General features: G+C 31.0%; 1 protein-coding gene across 1 annotated transcript; it reads right to left on the reverse strand.

Moving 5' to 3' along the window:
• Positions 1-644: 644 nt before the first annotated feature.
• LOC118348763 (phosphomethylethanolamine N-methyltransferase-like) lies at positions 645-9,203 on the reverse strand. The gene is made up of 12 exons (XM_035691148.1): positions 8,805-9,203; positions 8,607-8,722; positions 6,279-6,416; positions 6,056-6,193; positions 4,251-4,394; positions 3,362-3,472; positions 3,132-3,273; positions 2,144-2,424; positions 1,462-1,623; positions 1,293-1,346; positions 1,131-1,205; positions 645-1,009 (listed from the first exon to the last, which is right to left on the reverse strand). The coding sequence occupies exons 1-12, from the start codon at positions 8,818-8,820 to the stop codon at positions 911-913; spliced, it is 1,476 nt and encodes a 491-aa protein (XP_035547041.1). The 5' UTR covers positions 8,821-9,203; the 3' UTR covers positions 645-910.
• Between the last annotated feature and the right edge of the window lie 3,175 nt (positions 9,204-12,378).

Genomic DNA, 12,378 nt, shown 5'->3' on the forward strand with positions numbered 1-12,378 from the left:
TGAGATTATATTGTGATAATAAAGCTGCCATAGCCATTGCTCACAATCCGATACTTCATGATAGAACAACATATGTTGAAGTTGACAAACATTTCATAAAGGAGAAGATATATAGTGGACTGATCTGTTTGCCTGAACAAGTAGCTGATATATTTACCAAGGGACTGCCAAAGAAACAGTTTGAGAACTTGAACAGCAAGCTGGCCATCGAAGATATCTTCAAGCCAACTTGAGGGGGAGTGTTGGACGACTCAATCAGAATGTATTGTAGGGAATTTGTTGTAAATTTGTGAATATCTTAAAAGAGTTTTTTAGGAGATTTATCTTTTCTTTTTAAGAGTTATTTCTTTTCTTATCTATTTCTTTTTTTATCAATTAGTTATTTCTTTCCTGATCTATTTCAGCATTGTAATCTATAAATAAACCCTTGTAAATCTATTTTCAGTATGAACGAGAAAAGTAAACTTAAGTTTCTCTAGATATGTTGATTACACTAATGGGGGTAAATTCACCTGAAAAGCCCTTTACATCAAAATATCAAATACTTTTTTAAGTCACCAATCTGCCATAACCTATAAAGTCAATCACCAAAATATAAGAAGTTACGGGTAATGAAAATTGTTATACAATCAACAACCATTCTCTCCAACAAACATAAAGTAATCATATAATTGGTATCATTAGACTAAGCAAAGATAAAAGTCCAAATGCTTATTATTCTCTTTCTAATTGGCAAATTCATCAGCTTTCTCTATCTCATTATTTAAAGTTGAACAGGTTTTGCTGAAAAAATAAGGTAGGATGGTATCAAGATATCAACCATCTGATGCAACAATAATATAAACACCAAGACTGTTCTTAATGCATATTGATAGCTAGTAGAGATAGGGAAAATGAAGGGATAAGAGGATCATTTCTTCCTGGCAATGAACAGACCCCACCTCTGCTCGCCGGAAGAACTCCTGATAAGCTTCGCCTTCCATCCATCAACAATTTCATTGTAGTCCTCCTGCATATCATCAATCAACCAGGAAGGAAAAAAAAAAGAAAGAAACAAAACAATTAATACAAATTTTAAACACCAATCAAGAAGACAGCTAGACCAAAAAAAAAAAAGAGGAAAAGCGCACTTCAGAAAAGTCGCAGATGAATGCATCCTTGTCCTTCTCAACAGCATTCAATTCCTGCTGCAGAACGTGTATGAACTGATGCAAAAGTAAACTCTCTTAAGAGGAGGAATTTCAACATGATTCATATTTACAACATACAAATACACACGGATCTACATGAACCTGATCAGTACGATCCTCTGCAATGACCTCCTCAAAACCAGCATCACGAAGCATCTGTGCCACAGTTGAAACATAAGTTCATTATGTCCAAAGAAATATGTAGAGGAATGCCATGAAACGATTCACAGAAAGCATTAAACGAGAGAAACCTTTAATTGTAAACATATACCTGACCATATGCTTTAACGTCATATAGATCATACCCTCTTTGCTTAATATATGCAGTAAATTCTGGTGATGGAGTTCCAGCACTCTTGCAGTAATCACTGATAAGAATTTTACCCCCTGGCTTCAACCACTTGTAGAAGGATCTGAATAATCCAGGTTTGTCCTGAAAAGTTAACCGGAAACTATTCATGCATTTCAAAGAGGGAGAGAGCCTCCAAGCTAAACCCATAATAATTGCGTGGATAGAACACCTAGGAGATAAAAGTCTATATGCAGTAGGATTAGCCAACTTAAAAATCATACGGACAAGATATAACGGAGGTCTTGAATCTTGTAACCGAGCAAGCCATAGTCAGCACCATTGCAGAAAGATAGCATGATAAAAGCTCATAAGGTTCAATCATTGCCCACATATCTCGTATTCTTCTAATGAATTCTAAACAGGAATCTATAGAAAGGGCATTTAACGTCGGGTGGTACACACAATAACTGCTTCTAATACGAGATAAAGCTTTCAGATTCCAAATTATTGATGAAAAGAACAACATAAATAATACAAAACATAAACTGAAATGAACAATATAAATAAAATGAAAATGCAAACTTAATGAACAACATAAATAAAAGAAAATGCTTATAACTGTTCAAATAGAAACTATAACAGAAACAGAAAGCTGCCTTACTTGAATGTGCAAAATAGTGTCACGGCTATATATCACATCAAATGTGTTCTCAGGATATGTTTTCTTAGTGCAATCAGCAACTTCAAATTCGACCGAGCATTTCAAACCGATAGCACGCTCAAGAGCAAAAGAAATCATATTTATGGACAGATCGATCCCAACCACGTCGACATCAAAGTTCTCAGCCATATAGAAGTCACCTCCCCCAATGCCACATCCAACATCTAAGACCTTCTGGCCAGGCTTTAGTTCCAACTTTTGCACAAATTCTTTAGTTGTATCTGTCCAAAGACGAGATTCACTTAAACTTAATGACAGAGCTTTAGGATTAATTGGGCTATGAATTTTCCTTCACTCTTACGAAGGAAAAAATAAATTAAAAAAGAAACATACGTGCACAAGAAACAATATAATTGTTTTTCTGATTTATATAATTAGTTTCTAGGTTTTAAGTTCAAACTGAAATATTTAATCTGTGTACAAATTCTAGGTCATGATGTGGAGAATGAGTTACTGAAAAAATGCTAAAGAAAGAAAGAAAACATGCAATTCCTCAACATTGAGAATGTAAAAGAAACCATGAAAAGTTTTCATCAGACCAGCAAGAAAATTGACAAAAAGATGAAATTTTTTATTTAACTACAAAATTAAAAAAATCAAAAGAAAAAGAAAAAGGCAAAATTAGCTGCTTGCGTGTTCACATCCCAAAAAGTTATTGTCATAGAAACATCTTTAAGAACTTAGTGGAAAACATTTGTTGTTCAATTACCCATTTTTGTGCTTAATTTTCTTCTTTCTTTTTTTTGATAAGTAAGAAGAAATTTGATTGATATAAAGATAGGCATAGCTCAGGTATACCGGAGGTATACATGTGAGTACACGAAATTAAGAACTAGAAACCTTAATTTTCGTCTTTCTATCCTCTTTATTTTCACAATCAGATATAAAAAATGGGAGAGAGGGAGAGAGAATGGCCAGTAAAGCATACCTATCCCTCCTGTGCTCACAAAACCTTCCCCAAAGACACGCTCGTAACGTAAAATTCCATTGGATTTATACTGAACATTGTCTAAGAACCTCTGGAAACCCCTGTCATCTTGTGAACTGATCTTTTGCCATGTCCAGCAAATCTGTATTTCCAAAACATTAAATGTGCATCTTGTCAGACAACCAATCTAAGTAAAAGGATCAGATAATACACAAGCAATTTTGTATTACCTGGTTCTGATTCTTTTTGTTTCGCACATAAGCTCCAATACATTTGCAGCCAACAAGAGAGAGTTCAAATGAATCTCCTTTACCATCACGTAAATGGCACTCTTTAAAGACCTGCAGCACTATGATTTAGAGCCAATTTATGGCTATAACAAAAAATTTTATTTACAGACAGCACGTCACTATGCCACGCGTAGTTTGCATAAGAAAACGTGTAGATGAAACTATATATAGGGACCATATTCTATGTTTTTCTACAACTAGACACAGAAAGAAATAGTTTATAGAACTTGGTTATCCATTTTGTTGATGGATTTATTAGAGTACCGTATCTTGAAACAAAATAAAACTAAACTGGAGATTTTATATCCCAAAACACACAATTATGCAACTCAGCCCAAATGAATGGAAATTTGATTGAAAACCATTTCATTCTCTCTCTAGAAAACAAGAATAAATATGACAGCCTGGTTTCCAGGTTGAATGCATTCAAATCAAGTTCGATGTAATTAACTTGCCTCCACACAAAGTTCATATCAACACATTGAGGCCCCATTTGGATAGTGAAAGTGTTTCATCTCAACTCATCATTACAATTTTTTCAAATTCTCACACAAAATATAATAAACAATTCTACTTTTTCAAAACCCAAAATAATAATAATATTAAAAAATAATATTCTAACAATATTTTATTCAACTTTCAACTTTCATCTAAAATCATCTCATCTCATCTCACTATCCAAATGGGGCCAGTGTCAAGTTCAATGTGCAAGTGCTCATTTGTTTTCTTGCCACATTCACCCCCCACAGGCACAGCATTGAATAAAAAATAAGAAATTAAAAAAAAAAAAGAAGAAGAAGAAGACAAACTGAGATTCCACAAGGAAAACCTTTGTATAAAATCGGGGCTCCCGGTAGTGGGTTGGGTTGTACTTTCGCTTGCTATCTCCTGATTGGTGAAAACAAGACTCTCTAAAGAAAATAAACCCACCAACCTTCAGCCACTTGACCATTCTTTCAGCTAAATCCTCCACCTGCAATGCATTGAAAGAAATGTGTAGAAAATAAGCTAATTAGCTTGTTATTCCCAAGAAACCAGAAGTCGATGAAAGGCTGAATCTAACCTGTTTTTGTTAAATCATGAACAGGTATTGCACATGAAAATTGACATTATAATCGGAACAATAAAAAATGTACACTAACTTCAGCAATCAGTAGCATATGCAGAACCACACATGAATAAAATAGCATTGCAAGACAGTTATAAAGCTCTACTGGATATAAGAAGACCCGGTTGTAGCTATTAATAAGGAATAACAAAGCAATTGATATATGTATATTATGATATGTATACCTTACTATGCATAGAAAGTGGTCACCATTGACCTCAGTCCAAGGCAAGCAAGAATTTAAACATAATTTTTTATTTCTCTAAATTTTTTTTAATGATAATTCTGTCTTAACCTCCTTCAACTTCTGAAACAGCTTGACTAGTCTGTTTAACAATAACTTTCTTTGGAAATACTTGGTGGGAGACTAGTTTCCTGTTAAAGATTTTGATGATGGATTAACAGCACAGAAATTACCAAAAGAAACTAGGAAAGGAAAATGATATTAAGTTGGAGTAAAACAAAGAATGATTAAATGAGGGTGAGTTGATACTTTTCTTCTTTTTTATGGTAAATTCATACTCAACCCTAGAACTACCACCTCTTTTGCAATGCAACCTCTGAATTACCAACTATGACACTTGGCGTTGCAATTTGAAACTTCAGTTGTAATACGCACCTATGTGGTTTTTCAATTTTTTTTTTTTATAAGTTATGTGGTTTTTCAAAATTAGAACAGGTAGGGGCAAATGAGTTATTTTTAGGCCTAAACAAATGCACAGAGAGTGCAGATTGCAACTTAAGATTCAAAATGGGGTACCAAGTATCGAAATTGATCCTTCCAAGATCATGTTACAAAAAATCATAGTAATTTGGGAGATTATAACTTTTTTTTCCTTTTAGCAGGAAACGTACTGCTCTGCTCAAACCTTCAAAATTTGCAAGAGGACAGCGGTAGAGGTAAAATCCATTTTTGTTCAATTCTATTTATGCTTGATTGGCTATACTCATAAAGGCTCCCTTTTCTGATTTTCTAGAGTTTGCAGACTTTCATTCTTCCTCTTCTTCCCCCTAGCTGAGTGTTCCCTCTAGAATACTTCCAAATTATTTGAGTTAAGCCCCCCCTTTATGTTTTTTTATAAGATTACCTTATCAAAAATTTGTAATTTTTTCATTTTTAATTTTTGCCTTTGAAATTGGTAGAATTTTAGTTTCTAAACTCTGTCATGATACCAACATCTAAGTTATTGATCATAAGTACTTGTAAACACTGAGCCATACGAATAATGTCAATTCTTTTTAGTTACTAGAATCCACAGAGGCTTAATAATTAACATGAAAAACTATGTTAGTTATTAAGCCAATGTTGATTGTAGTAACTAAAAAGAATGATATAGTTTTTATGTCTCTTTGTTTTCCCTATTTGTATTCCTAATTGGGTGCTTTATTTTTGCATATACTTGTGCACTTGGGTTGCATCCCTTTGCACTTTACAATAAAATTGACCCATTAGCATAAAAACCTATACTCCGACTCCACTAAACTCAAAATAGCACCTAGCCTTTACTAATTTCAATATTACTTACCTCTTGATCGGAAAGATACATAAGTAGCCAATTGGAGAATATCAAGTCCACTGATTGTTCAGGTATTTTCAAGTCCGGGGATGTCACATCCGCACACATAAATTTGACATTCTTGAAGTGTCCATTAATGCTCTCATTCTGCAAGGAGACCATTGAAAAGTGAATAGTCAAATAATCCCCTCAAAAGCTAATAATCTTCAGCAAGGTACAGAACCACGATTACCTTCTTTATTACACTCTCAATGAAGTCCAGAGCAAGAAGGTGACCGGCCCTCTGAGCTAACTCACCAGTAAAACGACCAATACCTGCTCCGAGTTCCAAAACTGCTTTTCCATCGTACGGTGGGAGTAGTGAAAGTACCTATTTATAACCCAGTTAATTCAGTGTAGGATATTCAACAGCGAGCATATTAGCAACAAGCATATTAACAAACACAAAAATGGAATTATCAATTAAAAAAAAGTACTGTTTTAATTCTGTTACTCAGTTCCACGGAAGAAATTCTCATTATATCATTAGAAACTGCGTGTGATTGGCCAGAATTTTAAAACAACATAAGTCAAGAAATTTCTTTGAAAAGACTAGAGAAATTTTTAAAAAAAAAATATATATATATATATAGCTCACTCAATATAGTCAACAAAGTCCTCGGAAGTTGAAACAAGAGTCGTGACCGTATGTATAAACCAATGAGAGACGTGAAAGATTATATTACTAATGCCATGAAATTAAAAGAAAAAATACATAAAGAAAATGAAAGAAAATCTAAAACCCATAAAAATGGACTTTTATGCTTTGAGAGCCAAAGAGAGAAAGAAAGCTGTATGTATGGAGCTGGAATAAGTAAAAGTTTTCCAACAAGTAAGAAGATGACCAGCTACTCGCAAAGGTGTTATTTCAATATTGCCATCGCAAGCTTGTAGGCCCAAGTTAAAGCAAGAGCACAACTTGGCCGTACCCAATTGAACAATGGTCCATGAAAGGAAGAGTTGTGTTACTTTATTCTATTTCATTTTTCTTCGTACCTTATGGGTTTTATATATATTATTGGGAAAATTACGTATATAACCAATTAACCTATAGTCGCGTTATAAATTTGAAGAGAGAAGTGTGCAAAGAAAATATGGTAATTTGTCGAATATTGAATTTGAAACTCAGCAGCACCTGCAGATAAAACAGATAATTGGCAAATCCCATAGAAGCCCCTACGCCTAAAACTTTAAGCAGTAATTTCCACTTTCGAAGACAAACCATACGCCATTTTCCCATCACATTACAGTAGTCGGATCCCTCTTTTGAAGTCCACGCCGCATGTGAAAAGGGCACGTGCTTAAAGAATTGGTATTTGTTCACTTAAAAAATGGTAGGCGTTGGTTGCTAGGCGGAATGTCGGGATCAGTTAACAAGAACCCTAGAAAAGCACTGCTTCAAATATCCAAATGGGAGTCGAAAACTTTACCGAATTAATTATACTCAGGGTGCATTTGAATCTTTTAATTCATCATTATAATTTTTTTAAATTTTAACATAAAATATAATAAATAATTCAACTTTTTAAAATTTTAAAATAATATAATATTAAAAAATAATATTCTAATAATATTTTATGATCTCAATTCAACTCAATTTAACATCTAAATGTTATTTAAAAAATAATAAAAAAATAAAAATCAGATAGAAAAAACTAATTTGCCTCCCAAGTTGTACACCTCAACTTCATCGCTTGATAAGAAATTTTTTTTTTACTTAATAATTAAAGAAGTGATTTTAAATATATTAAAATATTTTTTTAAAAATATTTAAATATATTAAAAAAATAAAAAATAACCAGCGGTAAACTTGAGCGGGCTACTCTCCTGCGCCCGACTCAAATCAGATTTAGGTTGCGTTTGGATGTTGAAGTGAGTTGAGTTGAGATGATAAAATATTATTAAAATATTATTTTTTAATATTATTATTATTTTGAGATTTGAAAAAATTAAATTATTTATTATATTTTATATTGAAATTTGAAAAAATTATAATAATAAATTGAGATGAGTTGAGAAATGATTAATAACTAAACGAAACCTTAGTAAATACAACAGCACAGACACAAAAAAGATGTTCAATGTACAAGTCCAAATGTAGATTTAGGAGATATTTGAATTAGAAGATAACTTGAGATGAGTTGAGATAGATTATTAATAGTAATGAGATGAGTTGTGAATAGTAGTGAGATTTGTAAGTTAAAGTTACTGAATAGTACTAAATTGTAGTGAGATGAGTTGAAATGAATTGAAATGACTTGCAAATTCAAACGTCTCCTCAATACAGTAAAAAGGGGAAAAGGTTACTTCTCACTTACTATTCAGTTATTATTTTTTTTATTTAATTTTTTTATTTAATAATTAAAAAAATGATTATTAATAAATTTATATATTTTTTTAATAATTAAGAATATTAAAAAAATATTTAAAATAAAAAAATAAAAAGTAAATGGATAGTAGATAGGTTGTAAGCCTATCACTACCCCAGTAGAAATCAGAAAGACGGAGGAGAGGGATTTACTTCAGGTCGCTCTTCTTTGTCGAGATCGGAGGCTTTGGAGTCGAGCATCATAGCCTCGACGGTCAAATCCGCAGAGTGCTCAATCCAGTAGCTCTTCTGCATATCACGCTCTTGTTCTACAAAACGAACCATTTCCAAATCAAAAACCGATTCACCGACCTCAAATCCAAACCGAAACAAAACGACCAAATGGCGTACCTTGAATAGCATCCATTGCGGAAAAATTGCAAGGAAGGAGACGTAAAAAAAACCAAGAGGGAAGGAAATGAGGGGATTTCTAAGAAATAAACCGAGATCGGGAAAAATGCGATGAGATTGGGCTTGGGGATGCAAAGGTTAACAACCCTCAATTGCAAGACGAGATCTGGAAAAGCTCCTCGATCTACGGTTGTATGACCTCCCCTTCTGCTGCATTAGCTCACAGCCTCACACGTCTCTCCCTTCTGTGCGCCTCTTCAGCACGAATGGAACTCTCACGAGTCACAATGGCTTGGTGTGCAGAGAAGGGCAGACAATTACATTAATATATAGTCTGTTTCGTGCATCTTTGGCGTTTATTGTTTTTTTCTTTCAAAGAGAAAACGGTGCGAAGCTGCGAACGGCAGAAGATGAACGGCGAGAATCTTGCAGAATCTCCCCCTTTATTACTTCAGCCCTCCAATGGACCCCTCCCACGTCATTCCTCTTATTAAAGGGTGACTCTATAGCCAACCGTTACTTATATTAGTATTTTTTTTTTAAATGTAATTTTTTATTATTTTTTAAAAAAATAAAAAAATATAATATTATTAAAAAATATTTCTTTAATTATTAACTAAAAACAAAATTCCGTAGCCCAGCGAGATGAGTAATGTTTTCCTTCTGATAATTTTAACACTCTCTATCTAATTGACTAAAAACAAATTATTTAATAATTATTTTTTCATTTTTCATTTTTTCTCTTCTTTAAAAAAATTAAAAGTATACGCATTAATTCTACATAAAAAATTTAGATATTAATGTTAGATCAATTTTATAATAAAAAAATATTTTAATAATTGATTGATTATATTAAACAATGCTAGTGTATAAATATTTTCAGAATCTAGCATTTTAGACAATTTAACAGACACTTTCATAGCCATTTTGAGCAGTGATATTCTGCCATCTGAGTAGTACCGCTCAAACTGACCGCTAGTCAGTTTTGTAATTTTTTTTTTCTATTCATATTTTTTTAATATTTTTTAAAAATAAAAAAAATACATCAATATATTTAAAATCATTTCTTTAATCATTAAATAAAAAAAATTACCTAAGTGGTACATTTGAGCAGTATAATTGAGGAGGTAAAATAGCTTTTCTCAATTACTTTTTTGTCAATATATATGCTAATAGCACTTGATAAAAACCTTGAAATTTTTTATTTAAATTTAAAAAAATTAAAATTTTATATAATCATTCTTTTTTATAGACCTGCCAATTCTGTGCATAGGTGATAGAATTGGTTGATTTTGTCTATATATTTATAATTAGAGTTATTCTATTCTCAAATTATTTTATAGAGCATATTATTTTCTTTCACTTAAATATTAATATTTGATTTATAAAATTTAAAATTTAAAATTTATCTTTTAAATCAAATTATATCACGTAAATAATTTGTACTGTAGAACCATTAGAATAACAATATTCTTATAATTATTTTATAACCATTTAATAACTAATTTTACTGCCAACTGATATAGTGTTGTTGCTTGATTAAAAAAATTCAATTTTACATAATCATTCTTAATATTTCTATTATTTTAATTTCAAGACTAATATTCATAATATATACAGTGATGTCAACTGCTTATCTATTTACTTGCTATGGATTTTTTTACTTAGTCAAAAAATCATAAACAAACAATCATATCATAGTTATTTTTGTTATCAATCTAAAAATGATATTTTTTATTTTAAATGAAATTAATTTAAATAATTGACATATAAAACTAATTAAAATCATATCAATAAAATTTCAAAAATTTAAAATAAAAAATAACATTATCCACAATAAGTTAATTTAATAATCAAACGTTGATTAATCTAAATAAAAAATTATTTGTATAAAACTCATCTTATCATTATAATTATTTTAAATTTATACATAAAATATAATAAATAATTTAATTTTTTTAAATTCAACCTTAATTTTGTTATCATTTTTCTGTTAAAAAAACAATTATGTTATCATTTTTAACATAAAAGTACAAAGGAAAACACTATTTTTATATAAGATTTCTATCGAAATTTTTTTTATTTTTTTACTTAATAATTAAGTAAATTTTTTTAAATGAATGTATGATTTTTTTTTATTTTTTAAAAATATCTAAATACTTTAAAAATTGGTGAAAGAAAAAGAAAAAAAAAAAAAAAAAGTTGAACTGTTCGGTAGAGAATGGTAGAAATTCTATGTGGTCCAAAGTACAAAACATAGAAACAAGGTCGTTTTGTCGGTGGGGTGAGTGGATGACCCAATACAGTCGCCGCCACGTGACGCGGGACCGCGGGTTGGGTGGACCGATATTTGTATTGTCGTGACGAAGTTTGCTATTCTCACTTGTCTCTTCAGCTTCTGTAACAGTCGGTTTGTTGTTTTTTTTTTTTTTTTTTTAAATGAACGTAACGGCCGGGTTTTCGGCACTTTTTTAAAAAAATATAAAATTTATATAAAAAGATTAATATTTTAGAGACTCTCTGAGTCTTTTACTCTTTTTACGTGCGATTCTGTGATTGAAAAACTAGGCCACGTTTTTGGTTTCTGGAAACTGGTTTTGTCCTTTCCACCACTTGTTGCTCCCTGTTTGGTTACAGCCTCGAGCCTACTTTTATACAGGATCTCTGACTATTCAATTATAGCAATAGCATCCATTTGATTGCAACTTGCTAGTTTATGACTATAAGCATTGAATTCATTATTTTTATATTTAAAATTTAATAAAAAATATATATTTTTTATAAATTTAAAATATCTTTATCCATAACTTCACATTAGATTAGTTATTAAATTTATCAAAATAATAATATAATATAATATTTTTAATTTATTTTTTTCATATTTTATAATTACACTAATGATATGTTAATTAATAATTTAATTTGATACTTAAATTATTATTTTTCAATTTAAATATATTGTGGCTCAAAATTGGAAAACAATAATTTAAGTAAATAAAATAATGGTTATAAAGTGTAAATAGTGAGTCTTCAAATTTGAAGATGAAGAAAAATGTATTATAGCTAAAAACTTGACATTTGAGCATATAGTGAATCCAATACCAGAATTTTAAAGCTAAAATCATCAAATTTTAAATATTGGACTCATTTGATGAGTGCAATACTAGTGCTCTAACATGTCTTTGTGCAAAATTTCCCCATCTTCCCTCTCTTTGATTTTCTACATTTTCTCTTGAATTTGTTTTACCAATGATCTCTTTACGTCTTGGCTAGTCAAATTATATAAAACTAAGGTCAATTAAAAAAAGGAAAAATGTAAAACTACTCCAAATTACACCTTCTTGTATAAAAAAAAAAAATACCAAAGAAACAAGACTTTTATTATAAGACTTGGGTTATTGTGATTTTTCCAAACTGTCAATTATCTTTAAGAAAACTTAATAGGGAGACTCACCACTGTATTATGCTCGAACAAATTGAGTGGCAGCCGACCAACTTCTGAACATAGATATAGATTCATTTTTCGTACTTAGTCCAACTTCACAACCTTAGCGGGTTGATCAGAAGTCAGTCT

Source organism: Juglans regia, chromosome 6 (assembly GCF_001411555.2).
Source record: "Juglans regia cultivar Chandler chromosome 6, Walnut 2.0, whole genome shotgun sequence".
Lineage (NCBI taxonomy): Eukaryota > Viridiplantae > Streptophyta > Magnoliopsida > Fagales > Juglandaceae > Juglans > Juglans regia.